This window comes from Aulonocara sp. 'chitande type north' Nkhata Bay, linkage group LG5 (assembly GCF_057382095.1).
Source record: "Aulonocara sp. 'chitande type north' Nkhata Bay isolate Kocher_YH1m ecotype deep benthic linkage group LG5, A_spYH_male_GT1.1, whole genome shotgun sequence".
NCBI classification, from domain to species: domain Eukaryota; kingdom Metazoa; phylum Chordata; class Actinopteri; order Cichliformes; family Cichlidae; genus Aulonocara; species Aulonocara sp. 'chitande type north' Nkhata Bay.
In genome coordinates this window covers 46,764,385-46,789,604 of record NC_141348.1, presented here as the reverse complement: position 1 = coordinate 46,789,604, position 25,220 = coordinate 46,764,385, and the positions used below count along the sequence as shown (strand labels likewise).

Below are 25,220 nucleotides of genomic sequence, written 5' to 3'. Positions count from 1 at the left end.
GACATGTAAGTGAAGAGCAGGATAAATGCAGACCCTGGGATGAATAAAGTCGATAGAACAGTAAAAGAAAGGAGAGCAGCGAGGCTTTTGACTTGAAAGCGAACAGGGTTGTTTCCCACAGAGAGTTGTAAAGAAGGTTAGTTTCCACATGAGGCTGAGAAAGAAAGATAGAGAATGATGGCCATGACGGAGGCAGACATAAAGTCAGGACAGGCAGAGGAGGAGACGGTGTTTAAAAAGGAGGAAAATGTGCGTGTATCTCTGTGCTCGCACGTGCCACATTGCGAGGGCTACCTTTTGAATTTTTTAGCAGCACTGTACCTCCATGGTGTGTGTCTTTCCTGAGGAAGTCTGCCCATAGGCAAAGATAGTCCCATTGTATCCTCCCAGTACATCTGAAGCGAGGAAGAAGAAACAAAAGCACGTTAGAGAAGGACGCAAGGGGGGAAAAGAAAATAGGTAAAGAGTGTGAAAATAAAGAATGGCAGGAGAGAACAGGTGCAAAAATATAAACAGATATAAATTTCTATCCTGAGTCACATATGTGGAAACCAAAAAATGATAGCAGCCTGTTATGCCTGGCTTACCCTTCAAATCCTCAGTGCCAAAGTAATCTACTGGTGGTTGGAAGTGTATACTGTTGTACACAAAGAAAGGGAGCTGTATTGTGAGGACCCTCTCCACCCCAGGTCCATTCACCCTGCCCGCTACCACGGTTTGTTCATTGTCAGCAACATCGGGAACACCTGGGCCCAGTGTGCCAGTGCCCTATAAAAGCCGTGGAGCTCAGCTTTTGTGCCCCTCCCCCCATCCCCTAAGTCACTCATCTGCGTTTTTGGGTCACCGCTTCTTATATTAAAAATTCTTAAAAGAGCACCTGCAAACAGCTGCATGGCCATTTGCAGATGAATGATCTATCTGAAAAGGTTCAATTAGGTTTCAGAATTCATCAACAGCACTAGTTACTAGTTACAATGTCACACTGTCAGAGGCACTTCCTACGACCGCTGACAGTGGACTCATCTCTGTGTCCTGTTAGACCTCAGTGCACTTGATACTGTTGAACATTTTAATACAGAGACTATAACAAACTGTTGATCTTGAAGAAAATAAAGTGCAGGGGTTTGAATCTCATCAATCGATTCTAATTTGTTCACGTAAATGAGGCCTTTTCTTCCCTTACAAAAGTTTATCATGGAGTTCCCTTAGGCAAAAAAACTGCATATATTTTCAGTGCTATGCAGATAATATCCATCTTTATTTATCTAATGAATCCAGATGACACAAACCAATTACATGTCTGAAAGACATAAAGGCCTAATTAATTCAAATTCTTAATTGGCGTCACTATGTGCATCACCTTTATGCTCACATGACCACACGACTGGTTTGTGACATATAGTTTAGTATTTTTACTTCGTTTTTCATGTGGACATTAGTGTCTGTGTGCCAGGCTTTACACTGCTCTAAACACTGTTTTAAACTGTTAGGTTTTCTATTCTCAGTTCTACATGATGTCAGAGAGGGAGACTCTGTAATATGGTCATTTCAGATACAAAGATCTGGCTGTCAGGAGTTGATATGAAGCGAGTCATCCTAAAAGGCTTTTTTCAGATGGTGGATGAACGGAGAGGAGTCACCAAGACCCTTTGTAAAATAAAAAAGGATTATTTTTGAGCGATGAATTATGAAAAGCTACTCTAATAGAGTCCAGAAATGAAAATATGAATGTGGAAAGAAACATGGTAGGTCCCCTTTAATAGTAAGATTATCACACTGAATTTGCTAAAATCTAAATAAACCTGCCAACTCTGTGTACCTCAAGGTGTCAGTCAAAGAGGTTGTGTGATTGCATACCAGTTAAACTAATTATACCCTTATCAACAGGCCCTCTTACCAATTATAAGAGGGCCTGTTGTTTCAGCCGTGAAAAAAGTCGGATTCAACCTTGAAGCAGAGTTGCCTAAAAGAGCCAGTTTGCCCTCCAGCATTCAGCAAGCAGAAACTCTGTAAGCTTTGGCGGCGCTTTGTGCTCTGGGCTTCTCACTGCTTCACCCACATTTGTTAAATCTGTGCACAAGGTTTCTACAGTGTGAGTAGCAGTGAATGAAAAAATAAAATGATAAAATTGTTTGTGAACGTGTTTTATCGCGACAGAAATTAAACGGCATACAAAAACAACCAGACAGGAAGTTCCCAGAGAAATACAAATATGTTTGACCTTTGCTCCAAAGGTAGATTGATCTGAGCCTCATAAGCCTGTTGGCTCTGTGGGGTACGTGGTATTTAAGCTTGGTTAGGTGCCGAATGACCTCTGTGGCTACACACAATAAACAACAACTTCCTGCAGCATTAATGTCACCAGGAGGCAGTCAGCGAAATACAGAGCAACTACAGATATATTTCCCTTTTTCTTAGTGGAAGCCATAGCAGAACGCCTCCACTCCAGCTGAGGTTATAAAGAAATACACCCTTGGATGTTATAGTGCTGACAGAGGCCAATAAACCTCTGCGATAAAAGTCAAACATGGATAAAGAAAAACATATCATCCCAGAAGTCCAGCAGCCACTGGTCAGCTGACCACAGACACATCACAAAGGCTCTCAGCTGTAACCATGCAGAACCCTCTTTCTCTCCTGTTTTCATGTGTTGCTGCCTCTTCTCATTCATGTCTTCCTTTGTTTCCACGCTGACCATAGTGAGAACAACGCAGAAGTGTGGCACAAAAAAAAAAGCAAACACTAAAGAATGTGTTATTGAAAGGAAATGAAGGCAGCGGGACACTAGATTGCTAAACTACAGAGACCTTCACAAAGGGAAACACAGAAGAGAAGAGTCAGCACGAGTCTGAGACAAAGACACTGAAAAGGGCAAAGAACCCGACGGCACAAGTGTGAAGAAAAAAACAACGAAAAGGGCAAAAAAAGACACTGTAAGATGAGAAAACTGAGAAAGTGTAAATATGGATATGGTTTCCAAACCTCTTTGCTCTCACCAAGCTTGCCCCCTCTGTTACCTTTTCCCCCTGACGCATTTCAAATCTAACTTCTTATCGCATGCCTTCCTTTCGTTAACTGCCTGCCTTGAATTTTTTTTCAACCTCGCAGTGAAAGCAATCCTGCCTTTTTATTTCTTTTTTTCTCAGCCTGCATGGTAATCTCACCTACAAGTAATCTTGCATGCCAAATCAATCTTTTTCATGCCCCATCTAGAACTAGTTCAATGGAGTTCCACACTCACTTTGAAGGTGGGAGAAAAATGAGCCCCTAACAGGGAAAAAAGAGGCAGACAGACATAAAGAGATGCAGACAGAAGGAAGGGAAAGAGAAAAAGATTCAAAAGTTGAAGGTAATGGTTTTGTTTGAACTATATGCCCCTTGGATATGCCGGTCCTTCTGCGCAATGATAAGCATGCATGTCATTAATCAGCGCATTGTGATGCTCCTACATGCAGGCCGTGTGACTACATCATGTGATGGAAATAGTTTTTTCTTGCATCTTGTAAGGGAGGTGCTAATGGATGCACCAGTGAATTGTCAGTGTGAAGTGACACCACCAACATGGATATCACGATTATGGTAATTCAAGGTGCTCTGTCGTTTTTTCCCTCAGCTGTTGTGTCACTCATACGTCATGGAGACAAAAAACCCCACAGAACCATGTATGTGACTCACCTTTGACTATCTGCTTGGCACAGGTGCTGTAGACCTGCTCCTGTGTGCTGTTAGTTGGGAAGACTCGGTCAAACACATACGCCTTCCCCTGTGGAGGCCAACACAAACACAGTCAGCTATGACAAAGACAGTTTAGAGCGCGCTTTAGATCATACTCAGCACCTCATCCTCCTCTGTGATGTGCTGTAAAATGCATCTTGGGAACTTTGCGAAGCAGAGCGCACGTGACGGAGACACATCATGTTTTTCACTAAAACATTTATGTAAACCCATATTGCCACTATAAAGCAGTGCCACATCAATATTTCCTATACGCAGAGTGAACATGGTTTATGGATGCTCTGTCCATCTGTGTGTAGGCTGAAATAGCAGGGTGTATATCACATTAAGAGGCCCATCTGTCTCTTTTTGATTAGTGCAATATGCATCCTGAGTATATTTGATGGAGGCAGTGGTTGTTTCGAATGAGTGCACCGCAGCGTAGAGTAGAGCTTTGAGCAAAAGGTTGTTTGACCCAGAGAGACAGAAAGAGAGAAGAAATGGAGTGGAGGCGTAGAGAAGACGAGTGGCAGTGTAGAAAAAGTGAAAGACAGCAGATGACCTGAAATCAGCATTTGAGAAAAGGAGAATTTAAAAAAAATGCATAAAGACTGCAAGGAAGAAGAGCCTGTTTCTCTGACTGAACCATCAGTGGGGCTAAATAAGTCAACATGGTGACCAGCCTGCGACTACCCATAGACGGGAAGACATGAGCTAATTCAACGCACATGTCTGGACTGAAAGTGAAGACATTCAGTGTTCAGCTAAATGGATTGATTCGTCTTCCCAGTGCAGGACATTTAGTAACACACACCACTTGAAGTGGTCAATAAGATCGGGGTTTATTCTACTTTGAGCAAGCGCTGATGTAAATCCAGTGACTGGGAGCTGTCTTGCCTCCTTCAAAAAGCATGCCTGACTGCTAACAGACCCACTTGTGCTTCTGTGCGTGGTGCATATACTATATATGTATACAAGATTCACAGCAGCTGATTGCCTCGAGGACCTTCTCTACCACCCACAAATACGGCATACCTTCACTGTAAGGAGAAGACACGTACCAAGGATGTGGCAATAAAGCTGAAAAACACAAGCAGAAACTTGCAGGTTATTGTTTCGTTTGTTTGTTTCGATTGATCGTGTAAATTATTGCTTTTCTTTCCAACTCCTTAGATCACCATGACCTGGATGGCTGCAAACCTGCATATCATGTAAATGTGTTTTAGTGGTAGACGATCTATAAAGAATGTATGTCTGCCCTTTGCATAAATTGCATATGACCTGTGAGGATGATCTAAACTATGATTATTGCTGTATCAGAAAAACCCCGGTGATCCATACTATCCGTACTATCAGCAACTGTGAATAAAATACAACAATAATTTCGCCAAAATTTTACAGATGGGCCCCATTGTTCCTGAAGGTTCCAAATGGGACAGCAAGATAAACTCGAAACCCCACAGCGCTCCAGTTTACAGTGGCTTGAGTAATAAGTTCTGTCAAAGATGCATGGCTCACTGACTCACAATTTATGGTTTTTCTTTTTGGGCTTTTGAGCACATTTATTATTTGGTTTTAAAGTTCCATTAAGATGAAATTTTATTTATTTGTCATATCTATTTATGTATTCTGCTTTGGCCGGTGGAAAGAAAAGAGAAAAAAATAAAGCAAAAAGGAATTTATGTCATTTTTAATGATCGCTAAAGAATTAAAGGGAAGTGATGATGAATAATGAAATGTTAGATTAAACTGCACCACCACAGAAGAAAAAATGCTTGAAGCTTGTTAACTTAATTAAGTAGTCTATAAGACATATAAGTTATGATATTTTGCTTACAATGAAATATTCTTTTGATTAAGGAAGCTGGAAAAAAGTGGATGTTTCTAAGGTAGCTGGAGCTAATGTAGATGATGCTGTGTGGTTTTTACCTCTGCTCTGATTCTCTCCCACTTACTTTTTTAAAAAGACATTTAAAGACAGAATCTGAATCTTTGCCTTGACAAACAACTAGACAGTGCAGTAGTTTTGCATTTCAGTTTTATTTACACGGTTTAGCACAATCACTACCAGGCCTGTGCTCATGGGGTTTGGTCAGGCACAAAAAATAACATGGATTTGCAACCCTGTGGGTCCAGTGCCCATGGGGACAGGCAAAGGAAGGGGCCTGGACCTGTGGACCCTCAGGATTGCAGACTCATTTTTGAGATGCGGAATGTCACCTCTTCAACGAGGACCTGAGCTAGCGCAGGATGGGACTAGATATCATTGTGTGCACCGGTGCACACAGTGATATCTAGCTTTTCTCCAGGATTCTGGAGAAAAGCAGGTCTCTCCTTTTCAAGACTGGCCCATGCTGGTGTGGGGACACTTACAAGCCCCCGGCTGTGCATCATCATTGTAGCGTTTTTCCATTTTCTTGGAAAGGAACTGCATAGTGATCTAAAGCAGAGTGTTGGTTCATTATTGGACTTCTATGCTAGGCATGGGCTGGCCTTTACAAACACCATGTTTGCATATAAGGTGGCTCTTACGTGTATTTGCTTAGGTCGAAAAACAGTGATTTACTTTTTTGTCTTGGACACTCAGATGAAGAAAGGAGTGGAGGTATTAAGTGACCACCACCTAGTTGTAAGTTGGACCAGATGGTGAAGAGAAGGCTCACGGACAGCAAAGCCAAACAAAAAGTGAACATCTGGCAGAAGCCTGTGAACGAAAGGTCTTAAACTCCCATGTCCAGCATTATTTCTTTTGCATCCTGGGAGAGGCTGGGGACAAATGAGTCATGGTCAAGACCCACACTGCTTGCAGGAGCTGTGGTTATAAGGTCATCGGGACGTCTGGAATACTCTCCTTAGCCTTCTGCTGCTGCGGATGGGTGGCTGGATGGATGGATGGATGGGTTTATCACAATGAAAATGTGTAGGGTGTTTTTTTTATACAACAGCTTGTGATCCTTTTCAGTGTTGCTATGGTGTGACATGAAGCTGGCACTGCGGCGTGCATTAAAATAATCCACTTCAATAAAAAGAAAATTATAAATAAATCAAAAAATAAACACCATAAGCAAAAACCCTTAGGCCAATCTAGTATATTGACACAATTTATAGAGGTTATATAAAACGTATTATTTCAACCTGCCAAGAGATTGAACTCTGTTCAATCTATATATTTTTTTAAAGTTGTCGCACTAGAGGAGAAAAAAATACAATTTGTGCCACTCCCCAACAACGGTCAGTGAAAATCACGCTGAATTACTGCAGAGTAACAATAACAGAGTGTTTCAGCAATGACCTCCCACTTTACACTTTTATCTTTTATTAGTGACAGACTGCAGGAACACTTTGGCAAAATACAAGCTTCAATTTTTTATTTCTATTCTACTTCTCAATAAGCTGAGCTGTTGTGCTGTAATCACAGCTGCAGGTACAAACAAGCTCCACGTCAGAACTGATTAACCCCGACTCTCTTCCGAATGAGCCATTTATAATATACTACACACATGCTAAATACTATGGAGGGAGGCACAGGGGAAGGGAGAGGAGTCATGATGTGGTCTTCATCGGGATGAATAAAATGAATCTGTTATGTAAGCTGGGTAAAAAACAGCCCTTTGCCCATCATTTGTTATGCTGTCTCCACTAAAACACTAATCTGCTCCTGTGCTGCATGAATGTGATAATAGCACCAGCATACAAGACATTCTGTAAGCTTTCTATCTACACGTCCATCTTTCTGTCAGGCCTGTTGGTCCAGTTAGGTATTGTTACATCTGCTTGTTTGCCTCAGTGCAGAGTCTAACATATGTCTTTTCAATTTCGTGAGTGGACGCTGTTAAAAATGCAAGCGTGGGAAGCATAGTGTGTGCATATGTGAGTGTGTGTGTTTGTGTGCATGTGCATGTGCATGCGTGCAAATAATATATCCAATTAAATTTGTACATGCAGACATTGTCTATGGCCCTCAGCTCTGTGTGCCATGCTAAACACCCACATGGCCTATCCAGCCTGCAATCTGCTGCTGTCTGCCAGGAAACAAAGAGGCAGTGGGCTGCGAGAGTGAGAGAGAGAGAGGAACACCAAGACGCAGACAAAGAGAGAGTTACAGAAAGGTTCAAAAACCGCAATAAAAAACAGAAACTGTGAGACTTTTCCCCAGCGGGCAAAGAATGGACAATTAATTACAAGACCGAGCTGTGCAAGGAGACAATAATCAGAGAGCAGAAAATAAAGTAGTAAAATCAAGCTATATAATCAGCAAAAAAGACAGAGAGAGAAATACAATCAAAATAGAAAACGACAAACCCAGGAGGTGCAGAACAGACAACAAGAACAAGAGGAAATGAAAGAATATACATTAAAAAGACAAAGAAATGAGAAACACAGGGCTGCAGCAGTCAGTGACAAATTTAGATTATTATGTGAGGGGGGCAGAGTTTAGGACCCTGTAGAGCAACCCGAGGGCTTGGCAGGGATCACACAATCATATTTATGTAAAAAAAGAAAGAAACATAGCAACCGTGTTGCCATCAACCATCAGTTTATGGACTGTTTTGAGCATTTAAAGCCATCTTGTTTTCTAAAACCAGATATGACAAGTGAGCTGATGCATCTGACTAAGGAACCGAGGGCGCCACTCGCTCACACAAAAGCAACCTGCCAGTCAAAAATTAGCCAAACTCTGCTTTAGTGCTTATTTTAGCATAATTTAGACCACAATTTATAAAATCAAAATTGTGCTGTGTTGGAAAAAGGCTTAAAACTATTGGCAGTGACAATACATGCATCTCACTAGGTAAATGCATGTACAAATAATAAATTCTGCTAGATTTCTGCACAATCTAATTTTTTTTTGCAACATGAGAAGTAGCTGCGTACTGGTCAGAAAGGCACTTCCACACTGGCCTCACATTTCAGACCAAGAATCCATATCCGTGATTCAATTTGAATTCATTCAAATATATATCATACATGGTTTTTGATTCTCATGCATATGTCAGTCTCTTTTCCTAACTCCTTGTGCAAACAACAAGATGAAGAACAATATGTTCCAGCCAAAAGAAAAACATGGAATTTCCATGTAAATGAGCATCCCCCTAAAGCAGCTTTAAATGGCAACCTGAAACTGGCTCCCGATGCTGATAAACCAATAGAACTGTCAAACCCTTCTTCTACAGCAGATGTTTTCACAGATAAATCCGTACTATACCATAACCAGAGCCATCTGGCAGATGCACAAAATTATGAAGCAGCAAGTAAAGAAAGCAGAAAAACAACACTGAGGATGTTCATTCAACTTTATATTTTCTTTATAAATTTTATATCAGATAAACAAATCACAGATATGACTCAGACTCTATTCGCTAAACAGCTGAACACTCTGGCTTTGTAAAACGTGCTTCAAACTATTTCAATTAAATCATTTACAGTTTCCAGATCATAAAGCTGAATGAACAAAAATGGTGATGTAATCATTTTTCCAGGATTTGAAAAGGAAAAGCGGAGTCAAAGATGCTTTTTACACATGTTTAACTTTTTGGCCCACGTATTTGTCTACAAAACTACGACACTGAATTGTATCATAGTCAAGCAAACCTAACTGAAAGGGAATCTATTCATGCACGGTCCTACGTATATCCACATAAAACCTGCAGAGGGTCTAAAGACAAGGGAGTGGTGGCAAAATTACCAAGTTAACCTTGAAACTTCTAATATGTTTGGAGTTGTGTTTAAAGTTTTTATTCCTCAACTCCCAAGCAGCCAATAAAGAGCTGATCTGGCAGCACTTGGAGGACGAGCACAATATTAGATAGGTGGTTTAAATTTTGCAGCTATTCAATTACTGACAACAGACAGTAGTAATGCACCAAATCCCTTTGCCACATGTTAAAAAGGCTAAAAACGACAGAGTTGAAAAGATAACCGCCCACAGCTAATACTTTGATTACAGTAAACTCTGCAGGGCTTCGTTTTAAGGAGAAATCACAGCCGAGGTTACAGCAACTCAGTCACGGCTACAAAACCAACAATAGCAGCTGCTATGAGAAAGTCTGCACAGAGCGCTTCACCGTGAGAAAGTAACACGCTTCACTGCATCGTGCCTAACATCCACTTCTTCCCTGAGAGGTTTTTCGGCTCCGTAATTACCCAACGCTACATCCACCTTTGCTCCTGGCAGACAACACGCATTACTTGCTTGGTCACACAAGGTCATCTGATGGGAAACTGCTTTATGGAGGTCTGTCACTTGACCTTTATGTTTCTGGTGAGGAGCATTTCAAAGAAACAGCAACCTTTCTGCAAGAAAAGGCTAATTCTGGAAATAACACCTTCTGCTTGTGCTGAATATTTAGTGACTGCCAACATTTGCAATGAGGGAATAATGCTTTCCAACACAGGGTGCATTTCCCTTCCACTAACCAGGAGAGACATTAGTAAAAATTTGACAGAAAGAGCTGGAGGAGATGATGGGAAAATTGGGCCGTGTATGTGTTTCTCCTTCTCCAACACATTGAGATCATTTTTTGGCTCGTTTATAGATGTTTGATCTTCCTGTGTAGGCTTGACTGGGGGCAGAGAGGAGGCAGAGGCAAAGGAAGTCCTATTTCCACTAATCAAAGTGAGAGTTTATCTTGGTCTCTGTCAGTCTTTGCATCAGTCTTACCCACAAATTCATCAACCCTCCTCTCTCTCCCCACAGAAATGCGAAAACAGGCTCAGTGAGAATGACAGGAGAGAGTAGCAGCTCAAGCTGCCAATGTCTGCACCATTCTTCAGGCTAATCAGGCTTCAAGCCCCAGATAACAGCATCATTAGCGTTTTTCTCGACAACAGAAAACCCCTCACAACTGCAAAAGCTCCAGTCACACAATATTATCTATCACTGCTGTTTTCCCTAATTCACTGGGCTGACAACTCGCAGAGTCGACTGGCATAGTGCCTCGAGGGCAAAGTGGCTGTGAGGTTCACATGTACAGTAGTGAAGTCTGGATGCAGAGATGCAGTGGTGGCGTTGTATTCTTCTTCTTCTTCATTTTTTTGTTTTTTCAGCTATCTTGTACTCATCAGAGCCATTTTTGTAGCAATTTCACTTAATCGCTAGCTCGGGGAACTGAGGTTTACCACCCAACATTACTTTGTTAACACACTTCTAATCAGTTATTTTCCTACATCAAGTTGCTTATAAAAGATCCACGGATAGAAGTGGAGCAATTATTCCTGAATCAAAGTGAGATACTCTGCATAATTTATCAAGATGAATGAAGGAAACGGGAGACAGAGGAGTGGAGATGGGAAGGAAAGACTGGGCTTTGTTCGCCGGGACTCAGACCAGAAAACGGGAGCAGCAGCTTCCCAGTGGACAAAAAGCGAAGTTAGAAATTGAAAGACTTGGAGTGACTTCAAAATGAGGAAATGGAGACAGACTAATTGATTGTTATAATGCAAGCCATGACGGATGAACTTCAACGACAGCCAGAAAAGAAATGAGCAGAAATGATAGATTGATAAAGGCAATAAAATGCCAAAAGCAAATATTTCATCCTGTTCTTCATATTCCGGGAAAGTCACACACTTGAAACACTCACCACAGCCGAGCCTTCTTCTGCTTGGTACACACTTGATTATAGAGATAACACACACATAACAGATGCATCCACCCTCCAGGTCTGAATAGTCAAGTCAAAGTGAAAGCACATTAAAAAGTGCTTTTAAATGACCAGCAGGAGGCAGCACCAGTGGTTATAAGTCTTTTATGAGTCTGTGGAAAAAGTACCCTACTTCTTACGTGATTTATAACCTTACTAAACATTCCTCCTAATGCGCTTATGGACTTACTATATCATAATTTTTGATATGACTTGCAGTTTATGTTGAAAGCTAATTTATTCAAAATTTTAACAAGTGAGTGAAAGTGGGAATAGCATTTACCTAAACAGTAATTCCTCACATGGCCTGGAAGGAAGCAGGGACTCTGATTTCTAACACGTGGGGCAGATTTTCCAAGAAACGCCTCATATTTCTAACCCTGATTTAGCTGGTTTTAGCTTCACGTCACTTGATGACATAGATTAACTCAAATATTTGTTCATGCTCTCAAGCTAGTTGGCCGCCTAATAATTCAGTCTATGCAGCAGCGTGGCTGGTTCATTGCACCCGGCCTGAACATGATGTGTCACAACCATATTAGAGTTTCTAATGCCCCATGTACTGTGTGAGAAGGTACTACACACAATATTCCCGGTTTATTGGTGTAAATAGGATCTACAAATAGGAAATTATATGACCGAGCTTTGAGAAACACTTCAAATGTCTTTTTCATAATGTGCTTATTTGTGCCTTGTCTGTGGTGTTCATGGCTAATCTAAGCTAAGATTAATATAGAACATCATAAGGACATTAGCATGGCATTTCTCTTGTCATCTCACCCTTTGCAAGAAGGCAAACAAGCATGTTTCACCAAATATCAGGCTATTACGCTTAAAGTGAAAAGGGTAAATTATCATTAGCAGTTCTACTGATGAAGAGCATGCAATAAAAAACAAAAGCCTCCAGAAAACAATTTTGTCAATTAAATGTTGACAAAGTTCTTGAATCCCTTTTTGTGTTGTTTAGAAAACACAAACGTCCCACCTGATAACACTTAATTATGTTGTTTCATGAGAGGCTTTATTTGTTTTTGCTGTGCATCATGTTGCCTTTATGATTCCAGAAACTTCAAATAATTCAACCGTATTCTCTTTATTGAGCATAAAAAAAGCTCAAGCACACACTGAGGAGAGCCCTCAGCATTCTGTAAGTGCAAAGCACACAGAAAATTAAATTTTGTTCAGATACTGCAAACAGTGCAGAGAGACAAAGGAGAAAAGGTTTCAGAAGGAGAGGGGGTAAGGAGCAAGGAGAAGAAAGGAAACACTTGGCAGAGATGACAAAGATGCCTCATCGTCTATGTGACACTGACTGCTCCAGCGCTTGCCTGCAATGTCACATTTGATTGGCCCCCCTGCCTTCACACATTTTCCATTTATTGATGTTGTAGAATTATAAAAATCCTAGAAAACAGAAATGAGCCTTGAGGAAGAACTGAGTTGTCTGACACGAAGCGAGATCAGCCGCGTCAGCCTGAAGCAAAGATTTTCAGCCAGCAGTCTCTTCCTTTCAGCTCTACCTGCGTACAAGTTAATGCAATCAAAATTAATTCACACAGGATACAGGATTACTCGTGACAGCAGCTTTGTCTCTGTCTACAGCACTTCAGCACACTGGGGAAAAAGCCAAACACATTTAGCATTTAATGCTGAAGAAATGTGTGTGTTTTTCTTTTCAGGCAGCAACTTTACCTTAAAACGCCCTGTGCCAAAGTGCCAATATAACTTAAAATGTGTAAAGTAATTCACGCAGCACCTTCTAACACTACGGGAGCAGACAGCGCATCAGTTTATCACGTTTTTTAAAAGGAATATATGAAACGTTTTGAAAGGTGAAAAATATGTCACCCAAAAAGTGGTTTATAGAAAGCAATCTTTCAACTGAGCCATTGGTCCTTCTCTACGACTAATTCAATTAGTACACAAACCTTCGAGCCAACTTTACTGGTTGATTTTAGCCAAGAAGTAATGCTCCAATGTAACGATAACGCAACCAGCTTACAACTCTAGGCCAAATTAAAATAGAGGGTTTGTGTGGTACAGGGCCACAGTCTAGATTAAATGTGAGCCTCGACACTGTGACTGATCCTCCATACAGCACGTTTCAAAGGAAGACACTCACAGTACCCCACCAACCAGCCACAGCTCTGCACCACACCACTGGTATAAGGCCCATTAATGTGGCCGAGAACGAATAAAAAATTAGACCACGAAGAAGATTCAGAAAAGTAGCACACATTTCAATCAGCTTCTGCTGCAAGCAATTAGACTGAATCAAACTAGGACTGAGCAATGATTTAAATTTCCTGTAAAAACAACATGGTTATGGTGATTTTCACTGTAATTCTGCCACAACTAATGACAGCAACATGCAGCGAGGTAATTTGGATAATAAAGGCCTCCAGGAAGAAAAAAAGCGACTTTATTAAGATTTTGCATAAAATGGAATTAATGAGAAACTCCAGGAGACAAAAGAGGTAAGGTAAAAGAGCAAACCAAAATAAATAAAAAAGTTTGATATGATTATCGACGTACCTGCTGGAAGCCAAAACAAAAATCGCATCGTGCTGCTTTAGCCTGGAGAGAAATGCTTTTTAAAGTCTGAGCTGGGGCCAATCCTTGGCCATTCAAAGATTAAAATAAGCCTGATATTTATGTTTGCCAAGATTTTCCAAGTCTCTTTTATGTGATGTAGTTTAAATTAAGTACTAAAATCGGGATAAATTAGATTATCCACAGAAAAGGAAAATGTGCTTTAAAGCATGGCTCTCCTGGCAAATAATAAAAAAAAATGCTGGAGTACATGTCAGCATTCTTAAATGTCAGTTCGATTAACTGTGCCGTGTTTAACCAAAGGAAACAAAGTGTTGGGCATTGGATGGCTGGGATATTCCTTTTCTCTCCTTGGGATTTCCTTGCTTTCCTATTCCCAAGACAACAAAACACCAGGGGTGCTAGCATGTCCCGACACGTGCACGAGCATGTGCAGCTGGTTTACGAGGTACTGCTCGCATACACTGAGGGCAGACACGCGGCCTGGGCAGCATCCTGGGCATGGCCGTGGCTAATGAGAAGAGGACGCTCCATTAACACTCCCCAGAGCTAAAAGCTTGGTAGTCACAACCCACTTGTGTCACAAAGGCAGAGGAATCATGAGGAAAGTGTTGACGAACTGGAAGAGCTTATCTAACCCTGACACACATGCACACTGAGTAAAAATAAAGACGAGCTGAAGGAACTGGAGTTAATATCCTGTTCAGTGTGGCTGCTGACTGAATTGATGTCAGTGTGATGTTAGTATTAAGGCGTGCTGAGAGTCTTTATTGGTATGGGGTAGATAGTTTTGATCCTTGACATTATAAAATTGCACAAGTTAGCTTTAATACGGTGATGATTTAAATATTGATTTCTTTATTGAGGAAAGCAAAATAGATCTCAATGAGCCCTTCTATCATTTTGTACCTCCTCACATTTCTAGGAGGGATAAAGGGACGTAAACTCCGCCAAAGTCAACAGATCCCTTAATATTTTGGCTCCTGACTGACGGGAGCTTCCCCTCTTGACGCTATTAAAACCTGCTAGAAGCCTCTGCCAAAATGAATGAGATGACAGATGAGCTGAGCTTTTTTTCTCTCTTCTTTAAACTGCTGCTGAGTCATGAGGAAATGAGCAGCGGAATCATTACACCATGAAATCCAGCCAGACAGAGAAAAATACTGTGAAGCATTTATTGTGAAAGAGAATGACAGAAAGAACGAGAGAGGGAAGAAGCAGACGAGGTCTAATCCCAAGAGGTGGCTGCTTTCGCACCGATATCCAACATGGAGAAAAGAGTCCAGATCTTGACCCCGCACAGCAGTCCCATCACACTGCTAATTGGAAAGGGTGTGAGCTCTGCGCTGATAGAATTAGAGTGCCAAAGTGTGCGAGCGAAGGAAGAGCACACCTTAGATCACCACTTGTGATTCTGCTTGGTTTCCAGACAGTTAACGGTAATGCGAAAAAATATCCTTGAGAAGAAATGGTTCTGCTGGAGCTATAAATAACAGGTACAAGACAGGTAGATGACTTTACACGGCGCCCGACATGCTCTGTCAACAGTTTGTTTCAACAGCAGCTGTTTCCCCTGCATCTTTTCTACCTTGGCGCCTAATGAAGAAAAGGACAGGAGAAGGCGGGAGGATCGGCTCACAGATGAGATTAAAGAAAAAGAGCCCATCAGAAATCAGAATCACAGCCATCCCACCAACTAAGAAGCTGCTGGTTAATAATCAGCTAGTTTTTAACCATGTTACATCTATTCTCTGCAGCAGCACACCATTTGACCTTAATTTATTAGTAGCAGAAAAAGTAAAAGCTACCTCATGTGCCCACATGACATCTGAGAGCTGAAGTGCAGGGTACGCGCTCTCTGTGAGCTCTCTAAGACTGTTATAAGACCTCTAATCCGCTATTCTTCCCAAAAATGTAAACAAGGTGTTGCTCACTGTTATGAATACAGCAGCCACTGCAATTTCTATAGAAGTCTTGTAAAACACTTAAGGGAACAGCAGCCATGGAAGAATAATCCATGGGATATATAAATGCTGTGCAAAAAATAGAAAATCAATAGTTGTTTAGTCCACACATATTACTTGGTTTTACTAACACGGGGGCAGAGAGCCACATTGCTTTTCATTCATCTGTTACGGTCAACAAAAAAAGCAAAGGTCACTCTGCTCCATGTAATGATGACATGGAGGTCAGCGTGGTGCTACGAAACTTCGAAACTTGATATAATGAGTGTTTGAAATGTTTCTTGTTATTTGCTGTACTTTGGTTCAATCTAAATCAGTGTGGACCTGCACTGCGAGGCCGGCTCATTAAAATGTAACTCTAATTTTGGAAAGCAACGGACCGTGATAAAACAGGCCCACAGGTATGGAAACACAATGACCTCTAGTTTGTGAGACACTGAAGGGTAGATCCATGGTGGAGGCTTTTCCTCTGGCTTCGTTGTAATACTTAGAAATGGGAAAGGACCTAATAATCTTTGTTGATACGTTCTTTCATCCTCTCTTACCCCCTCAAGTTAAACTCAGCGTTCGGCTAAAAATAATCACAAGGAAAGCAAACAAAATGGAAAATATTTTCGTTTCTGGACAAAGGGAATGAAAGTGATAGTGCTTATCCCGCAGACTCTAGAAGATGAACACAGCCGCTGGGTATAAAAAAGTGAAGCCAAAGCAGAAGCTCCTTGAGATCCAATTCAACTGAGTATCACTGGGTGCTGGCTCCACAAAAAATAAATGTGAAAAAATCTGTCTGCAACAGATGCCCATCCAAAAAATGATCTACTCTGGTGAATTCTTGGATAGTGGTGATTTTAAAACAATTTTATCACTAAAAAGAACTAAAAGGGCAACATAAAAACCCCAAGATGCTCTCCAATGCATCCATCCATCCATGTGTGTACATGTTATGCAGAATGCACTTACAAAGCATAGAAGAGAGTGCTTGTGTTGTATAAAGCACTAGAGTAGAAAAGCGCTATATAAGAATCAGTTGATTTACCGTTCTCCAGTCACTCTACCCTCTCCAAATATATTCACTTATATCTCCAAAAACCAAGATGGTGATGGCCCCCACTGGCAACACTGTCCTGTGTTGGTAACAATGTAATAGGGTTGCAGAAAAGCTGGACAGATCAGAGAGATAGAGACAGGCAGCAGTTTACACTCTTACACAATCTAATACTTATTTGTCTTTCCTACACAGGTTTGCTCTTAAAGTTAACTCCATTCTGGGAGAGTGAATCTTGAGCTGCTGAGAATCTTTAAAGCAATGGTTGGGACTTCCAGTCAATCAATCAATCAATTAATTAAACAGATTATTGTGGATTTGAAAATCTTTCTTGGTTTTCATATGTACCTATTTTCAGTGATATCAACTTTAATCGCATTTTCCAAGTTACCTATATGTGACTACAGCATAATAAAACTGGAAATTGTGTTTTTGGTTTGCCAAACCATATTTTTAATGCCCCCCTTGGCTCATGCGCTAATCACATGAGCCAAGGTGTGAAAAAGGGTGTGGGTCGTTATCAGCAGAGGTTTCAGGTGAAACTATTGTGAGACCCAATCATGTGACTTACTGAGATCACTTTCATAACCTATAAATGATCTTAAAGCTTCACCGTTACATTACAATAACAATAATTACAGTAATAATTACAGTAATTTGACAAATGTGGCATGCTTATAATAGTTCTAACATTTTTCATAAGCATCTTAATTCAGAACTTCTTATCACACGCTGCTCCTGCTATGAATATGATACAATTTTAGTATGCCTGTTACTACTGGACAGCAAGAAAGAAAAAATTCCATGTCTTTTCGCCCCCGAGGCTGCAACCATCATTTATTTATTCATAGACCCGAAAGCGTGATTCACCGTCACAGTTTTTTTTGACTAACAGAAGATTAGGAGGGACAATCTGGCCTTTCTGATGCTGCATTATTGCAGGCAGTGAAATACTCGAGACAGCTGTGTCACTCCACTGTGGAGCAAACACAAAGACCATTCGTTGGGGCAGTACAGCCAGAGTGATTATTACTGTCACCCAGCCTCAGAGTGATGCTTAGCTCCACAGGTGGCTGCAAATCTGACGGTGAAAAAAAAGACAATGAAAGACTATGAATAATAAACACATTCATTTTGGGGTCACACAGAGAAGATAATGTGCCATACTGCCGTTGTTATCAAAATTAGCCTGATGATGATAATGTCTGAAAGTGCTTTGAGGAACTGATAAGAAGGCTGACTGGAGTTTTGATGTATGATCTGTGATAAATGATCGCATTGTTCTTCTGCTAGTTTTAGGTTTTATTTAGCCACTTTGCTCTGCACTCTTTCAGCTTTTAAACTCTCTCTGCCTGTGTTAGTGAGACAAACAACACAATCAAAGAAACACACTGCACTCCTGTTCTGCTGCTGCACCACACTTCAGATAAATTACACCGATTCCTCGCTTCTGATGTCAAACGGATGGGCCTATATCTTCTATAACAGCAGGGAAGCCATCAAACACAAGGTTCAATTAAAGCCCCGAGTTCTCAAGGTGAAAGGCATCTTGCCCAACACCTAGCTGCACGCAGACACAATTAGCATAGAATAATTATTACTGTCACACAGCCAGTGGTTTCAACAACTTTAACAGCAGAAGCCAAACATCATTTATGAAAGATAAGCTGATGTTTGATGAGAAACAAAAACACTTTTTTCTTGCTTGAAGTGAACAGTTCATAAGCTACAGAGTCCTGCTTCGGTTCAAATGAATCGATGAAAACTTCTTTTTTCATTTCTTACTGCTTCATCAGTGTGCACTGTGCACACTGATGTGAACGTGTCAAAGTTCTCATCATTAAAACCGATATCAAATTTGATCCTTGAGTCTTTCGTTGTTTGTTCCTTTGCACAGAAGTTTTTTCTGCACTTCACCAACACAAACTGTTTGAAAGTGCCAGAGATGTTCCCTACTATATCAATTCACAGTGTACCGACAGGCCATCTCCTTCAGTTTTTAAATCTCTCCGGGTCCCCCCTTGTCTGCCATCCAGGTGCAGTCAAACCATCACTCTACAGCCTAAATCATTGCCTCTGTCAGTTAACAAGTTGTGGGAAGGAGTCATCCTCGAACAGACAAATGAAGGGTCATCACCACTGCCCAGATGCGAATTGTTTTTATCAGCCGACAAAATGTGGGTGCTTAGCTGTCACTACAGGGTTCTCGCAGCAGGTCTGCTTTCCTGTCGTCCTGATATTTTAAATCCTGATGCAATCTGACGGCCGGGGCATTTCAACTCACAGGAGACATGTACTTTTTTTAACAGCTTCTTCTGAGATACTAGAGGGACAGCGCACACACTGAAAGCATTTATGCACCAAAAGCCACTTACATTCATGCATTACATTCACAAAGATGAAAACTTCACACATGGTGTACTGACTGCAATTGAGGGGCGGTTGGTGCATGAAATGAGAGGAAATATAGGCAGAAAACTGCACTGTTCTGCCACAAATACTGGAACAACAGCAGGCTCTCACCATAGTGACGGAGTACAGTTCAACTTAAGTGGGCAACATGATGTTACCTCATTTCCTCAAACCTTTTTTTCAACCTTTGCCATCTATATGCTAATAAGAAGCATGCGTTGCTTCTTTTCAATATTAAGTAGCCTAAATGGAGCTAAAGTACTGCCCTTTCATTTCAAAAGACATACAGTCATTTAACACATTTTGTGAATTTTAAAACCAAAACATGGCCTTTCACATTTCTTCATCATCTGAATGAACATCTGAATTATGTGTTTATTATTCTGCTGTCTTCCAACCCAACCCAAACACATTTAAATTAGGGGTGGGCGATATAGACGATATACGATAGAAACGATATAAATTTGGCCAACGATAGAGATTTTGACTATACCGCTCTATCGCGATAGCGTATGTTGATGATGTCATCAAGCTGCGCCTGTTTTGGTCGAAAGCATTGCAGCGGCTACAACCATTATCATCTGCAAATTATGCCGGGCGACAGTCACAGCAAAGACATGAAGCACTTTTGAAATATGGGGAAATCCAAAAACTGCGCTTCCTCCACTTCCGTAACATTGATACATTAATGCAGTATATTAATAACTAACCTCGTATTGTGGATGAATAATCTCAGTTAGGGTTGCCAACTCCCTGAAAAATAAATAAGGGACACCTCGTGGCCAGGGCCGGGCAACCCAGTTGTCTTCACCCTTCCCAGTGTGGTAGCTCTTGTTTTTGTGTGTGAAATTATTTTTTAACCATTTGACTTGAATTTGATTTAAGCAGATGCATATTCTTTGTGATATGACCATATGGGAAACAAATGATCATTTAGCCATTTATTTTTAGCTCAAAATGACAACATTAACACAATAAAACAGGTCTCTTTCTTAAACAGAAGCCTGTCATGCTTAGCTTTTGAGAATATAAGTAAATCTTTCTTTAAAAGAACTCTGTCCTGCTTAACGTAAAATTATATAAATTAATAGAAAGCAATAGAACGAAAAATATTCTTGTAACTGTGCACATATAGTGCATTTAGTACAATTGGCTTCAGTTGAGGTATTATTTCAGCTTTTCTAATGCTAATCAGCTGCTCCTGTTTGTAAACCCACTTGTTCCCATGATTACGCATCTTAACTCATCATCATTATTCATCTATGTATTACTTTTACGTATTAGTGATCTATTTGTTGTAATCATCTATCCTTGCAGTTGTTTATTACACAAAATAAATTATATTATCACACTTCTGGCCACATAGCGCTGATATTCACTGCACATGCCCATATTAACCCCAATGTTTACATACCATATCTGCTTCTGCCGTGGCCTGGTGGACAAAAAATTGGTTAAGGGTTCCCCGAGCTTTCACGCCTCTCATGTTCTTCATGTGCCCACCATTAGAAGCATGCCTATGGAAAAAGTGCGCCGGCACACAGTGAAGTGCGCTTTATAGGTGTTATCGTGCACTTTTCCAGCCAGGTGTTTTCCTTTTCCCATTCCTCCCTGTACTTTTGCAGCCTTTTTTCTTTTCTTTCTCTGAGGGGAACAAACATTGCTGCTCTAATGCTGGGCTTACACTGTGCGATTTTTGGCCCATTTTGAGACGATTTTTGAGTCGTGCGACCGATTTGGTGATCGGCCCGATTTTGGCCTTCATCGTGCATCGTGTAGTATACGTGGGGTAACGAGAAGCGATTAACAACTCGAGCAGCTCCCGATCATCAATCGCTCGTGAGGGTGTCACCACAGCCGCTCACACTGCTCACGTGCAAACACGTAAACGTCAGTGAAAAAGACGGCAGCGTGTGATCTGGACACAAGCGATGGAGGCACAACTTGTAGAACTTTGGAAAGCTCATCCGAGCCATTTCGATGTGGCCTCACAAAATTATCACGACCACAACAACCATGAAAATAGTTGGATCTACATTGCTGCTCAATCACAGCTGCCTGATCAGTGTTTTTCATTAGCAATTTAGCAAAGTTGATGGTGGTGGTGTGTCTGTGTGAGTGAAAGACAGAGAGAGCGAGCGACAGAATTTCTGTTATAACCTTCATTTTATGGAGGCACAGTGTGCGCACTCAGGTCGCATCAGAGCATCGGGCGGTATAGTGTGAGACCTGCATCGTGACCTACCAACTTCTAACCCCTGCGAGTCAATCGTGCAGTTTGAGCAGGAGCTGAATAACGCGACTGAAAAAATCGCACAGTGTCTGCCCAGCTTTAGGTGTACTGTCGTCCGAGACGTGCACCGCAGTGTCGGCGTTTGTTTCCCTGTTGGCCATGCTTCTTGTTGTGGTCATCTGTTGTCTTCCGGTATTTTCTCAGCAAGCGACCTTTCCTCGACCAATGATATGAGCGGTAATCTGAATTGTCATACTCGAATTGTCATAAGTGTGCTGTCAGCTCATTGGTCACAAAGCAGGAGAGGGGCTGGGAATTATGTTTTCAAACAAAGCGTTAATTCCATTAACATTTATAGACTACTTTTGATTCTCACTGTATTACGGGACAAAGTGCGTCCCTTATTAGCTCAATACGGGACGTGTACTTTTGTTTCTAAATACGGGACGATTCCGTTGTTTAAGGGGCGGTTGGCAACCCTAATCTCAGTTGTTCTCCTGACTGAAGTTTGCCCCGTGTATAGCATCCTGCTATACAATTGCATTTGTCCCTAACCACCAGAGTCCCTCACGTTAACTTTTATTGAGTGGAAAAAAAATTGGCGTTCATCCTCCAGCTTTACTGTGCTAATGTTATGCTAACATAGCTGTGTCGCTAGCAATCACGTAGCACAACATTATATACCAGGTAGTCCAACTTCAGTAACCCTGCAAACGCCACTGCTGTTTAGTTTTCTGTCTTCATTTATGTTGGATGTGGTAGCAGAGCTGTACGTTTTAATTAGTTTCAAAAATCTCTCTGTCAGAACATGGTATGTTACAGGTGTCGAACTCCAGGCCTCAAGGGCCGGTGTCCTGCAGGTTTTAGATGTAACCTTGATACAAGACAGCTGATTTAAAGGCTAAATTACCTCCTCAACATGTCTTGAAGTTCTCCAGAGGCCTGGTAATGAACTAATCGTTTGATTCAGGTGTGTTGACCCAGGGTGAGAGCTAAAACCTGCAGGACACCGGCCCTTGAGGCCTGGAGTTCGACGCCCCTGTGATATGTCATGTTTAGGTGGAAACTAGCGAGCTAACTTCCTGTTAACTTGTAACTCCATTAAATTTAATAAATTCTGTTTTCATGGATGCATGGATGTTAAACTTAATTGTTGCACCTGGTAAAGCAGCAACGCTGATGATTTTATTAAAGATGAAATAATTTAGACCGTTTTTAACTCTCAGTGTTCGTTTGACTTTGGGACCTGAAGTCGATGGAGTTTTGGACCCAGATTACTCCGCGAAGCTCCTCACCACAGCAGCCGTAATGCTCTGACAATCCATCAAGCAGTGCGGCTTACCAAAGTTGTACATTTTTTAACAGATTTCTGCACGCCAAGATCGGTTCGAGGTCAGTAAGCACAACCAGAATTCATACATAAGGCACACTCTCGATTTTTGAGAAAATTAAAGGTTTTTAAGTGTGCCTTATAGTGTGGAAAATATGTTATACCGAAGAAAAGAATATATCGTGATATATATCGTTACCGCACGTGCTTCAAATTATATCGTGATATGGATTTTAAGCTGTATCGCCCAGCCTTAATTTAAATACAGTTGTCAAGTCTGATGCTTGAATTATATGATTTCAAGCTGCTATAATGCCAACCTGCCATCATCAAACAGCATCAAAATTATGTGATAACAAGCATTCGTTCTTCTCGAGATGTCCTGCTGCTGCAACCCAGAAAGAAAGACATTCCCGCAAGAAAGACGTGCCAGGATGTCAACCCTAATAAAGATGTCTTGCATTTTAATCCGTGTGTATATGTATTTGTGTGTGTGTGGCAATAGAGTGGGCAGACAGGGATTTTCTGGCACTTAAAGTCAACCTTCAGGCCAAATGGGTGTGGATTTCACTCTCTCCATCTCTGTGTGTCTGTTCACGTGTGCATTCTGGTGGAGAGTGTGCTCCACTAGAATGTGGGTGTTAGGAGTGAAAAATGAATGTCTGTGTCCATATTTAATTATAGGCGTGCATTTATGCATCTATGTGTGTGTATGTTTGTGCATGATAGCCTCGGTCCAGATGTGCTCTACACAAAAAGACCAATCGCATTTAGAAGACTCTAATTTTCCTCGTGCATGCCAGCGATTGTGCAAAGCTGTCAGTGGTGGAGGGATCCCAGTCGCAATAGTAAACACACCCTTACATACAAATCCATAAGTCAAATAAATATTTTATGCTTTGGTTCATTATATTGCTACTCCAAAGCCATGACAGTAATCATCAGCTTCTATTAAGTTTGTCTTGAAACAAAATCCATTCACTGAACAGAATCAACCCCAGATCATAATTAAGGCTCTCATTAGGGTTGCACCACCTGATCATTCAACAGTGCTCTTAACAGCTGACTACAAGAAGCATAAACAAGGAAATCAATCAGTACTGCATAATTTTTCTGAGAGGGGAAACACACCAAATGTCAGCAGATCAATACAGGAGAAGGAGCAAATAATGAACTTGCTTTGGATTACAAAGGTGGGGTCAAGATTTAGAGGCATTTCTGAAAATGGTTTTAATCACAAGGCTGGCAAAGCGCTCTGCTTTGTGGAGTTTAGTAATCCTGAAGAAAGGTGATGCTGGGGAATGGCTCTTCATCATTTTGATCTTGGGCTTAGGCTAATGACAGATTTTGGAAAGCCTTGTTTCCCACTAACAGCAGCATCACACACTTGGTTAATGCTGCAGGCTAATCGCAGTATCGATATTATTGACAGAGGCTATACTTAGTTTGATCCCTGTCAGAAGCCTCTAAGCTTCCAGTCTTCAGTCTGGCCGCTTGCCTATCAGATGTGTGAGTAAGATGATAAGTGTAACCCCTAGCGTTCATCAAGTGCACGGAGATGTGGCAGAATGAAAGGAAGGTGGGGGAAAAAAACTTACCCCGAGGATGACAGTGTCTTCTCCTTGAAATATTGGGATGAACTTATCTCCGCGGATAATTTCGGACTGGTTCAGTGGACGAAATCGACATAACACCTTGATATTGCATTCACCGTTCGCATCGGCCATTGTGAAAATAAAATTTGTGGTTTAGCTTCCAAAGAGATAAAGAGGAGTTTAAAAACAAAAATTATAGCCTGATTAAAAAAAAAAAAAAGCCCCTGTGCAACCTTTTCTCCTAAAGCACCTGCACGCAAACTGGAACCACCGGATATAGCCACATGCAAAGCGAGACTGGCAGGCGAAGCATTTGGAGTTTGGGGTTGCAAAATATTAAAAGAAATGTAAAATAAAAGCAAAACAGAAGCAGCTCCTGGGTGTTTACTAAATTGCCCTCAAATCAAAGCTGAGCTGCATCTCGGCGGCGGAGAACATATGGAGAGTTGTAAATGGGGAGTAGAGTCCAAACTGGTCCGGTCGGTCTGGATAGGCTGCAGGCTTCTCAGAGGCATGCCTTGCATCACTGTCAGCCCTGCTCTCTCACTGTGGGCGGGGCGTGGTAGCGACTCAAATCCTCTCTCATCAGCACCGCGGGCAGAGGGACCGAGGAGCAGGGAGGAGCGCTCCAACTCTGTCATATATACATGAATTAGCCTCCGTGGAAACTTCTTCAATGTTTCAGATGCAGCAGCTGTTGCAAAAGCACGAAGTATTTCTGGCATTTACGG

General features: G+C 41.3%; 1 protein-coding gene across 2 annotated transcripts in view; it reads right to left on the bottom strand.

Annotated features, from left to right (window-relative positions):
- The window catches only part of LOC147331514 (kinesin heavy chain-like), a 74,957-nt gene extending 49,918 nt beyond the window's left edge, over nt 1-25,039 (bottom strand). For both annotated transcript variants that reach the window (XM_086293909.1, XM_086293910.1), the window contains exons 1-3: nt 24,493-25,039; nt 3,676-3,763; nt 322-395 (exon numbers count right to left, since the gene is read on the bottom strand). In XM_086293909.1, coding sequence (XP_086150035.1) covers nt 322-395; nt 3,676-3,763; nt 24,493-24,621 — 291 coding nt within the window. In that variant the 5' untranslated portion in view covers nt 24,622-25,039. The remainder of the gene's footprint in view (nt 1-321; nt 396-3,675; nt 3,764-24,492) is intronic.
- Between the last annotated feature and the right edge of the window lie 181 nt (nt 25,040-25,220).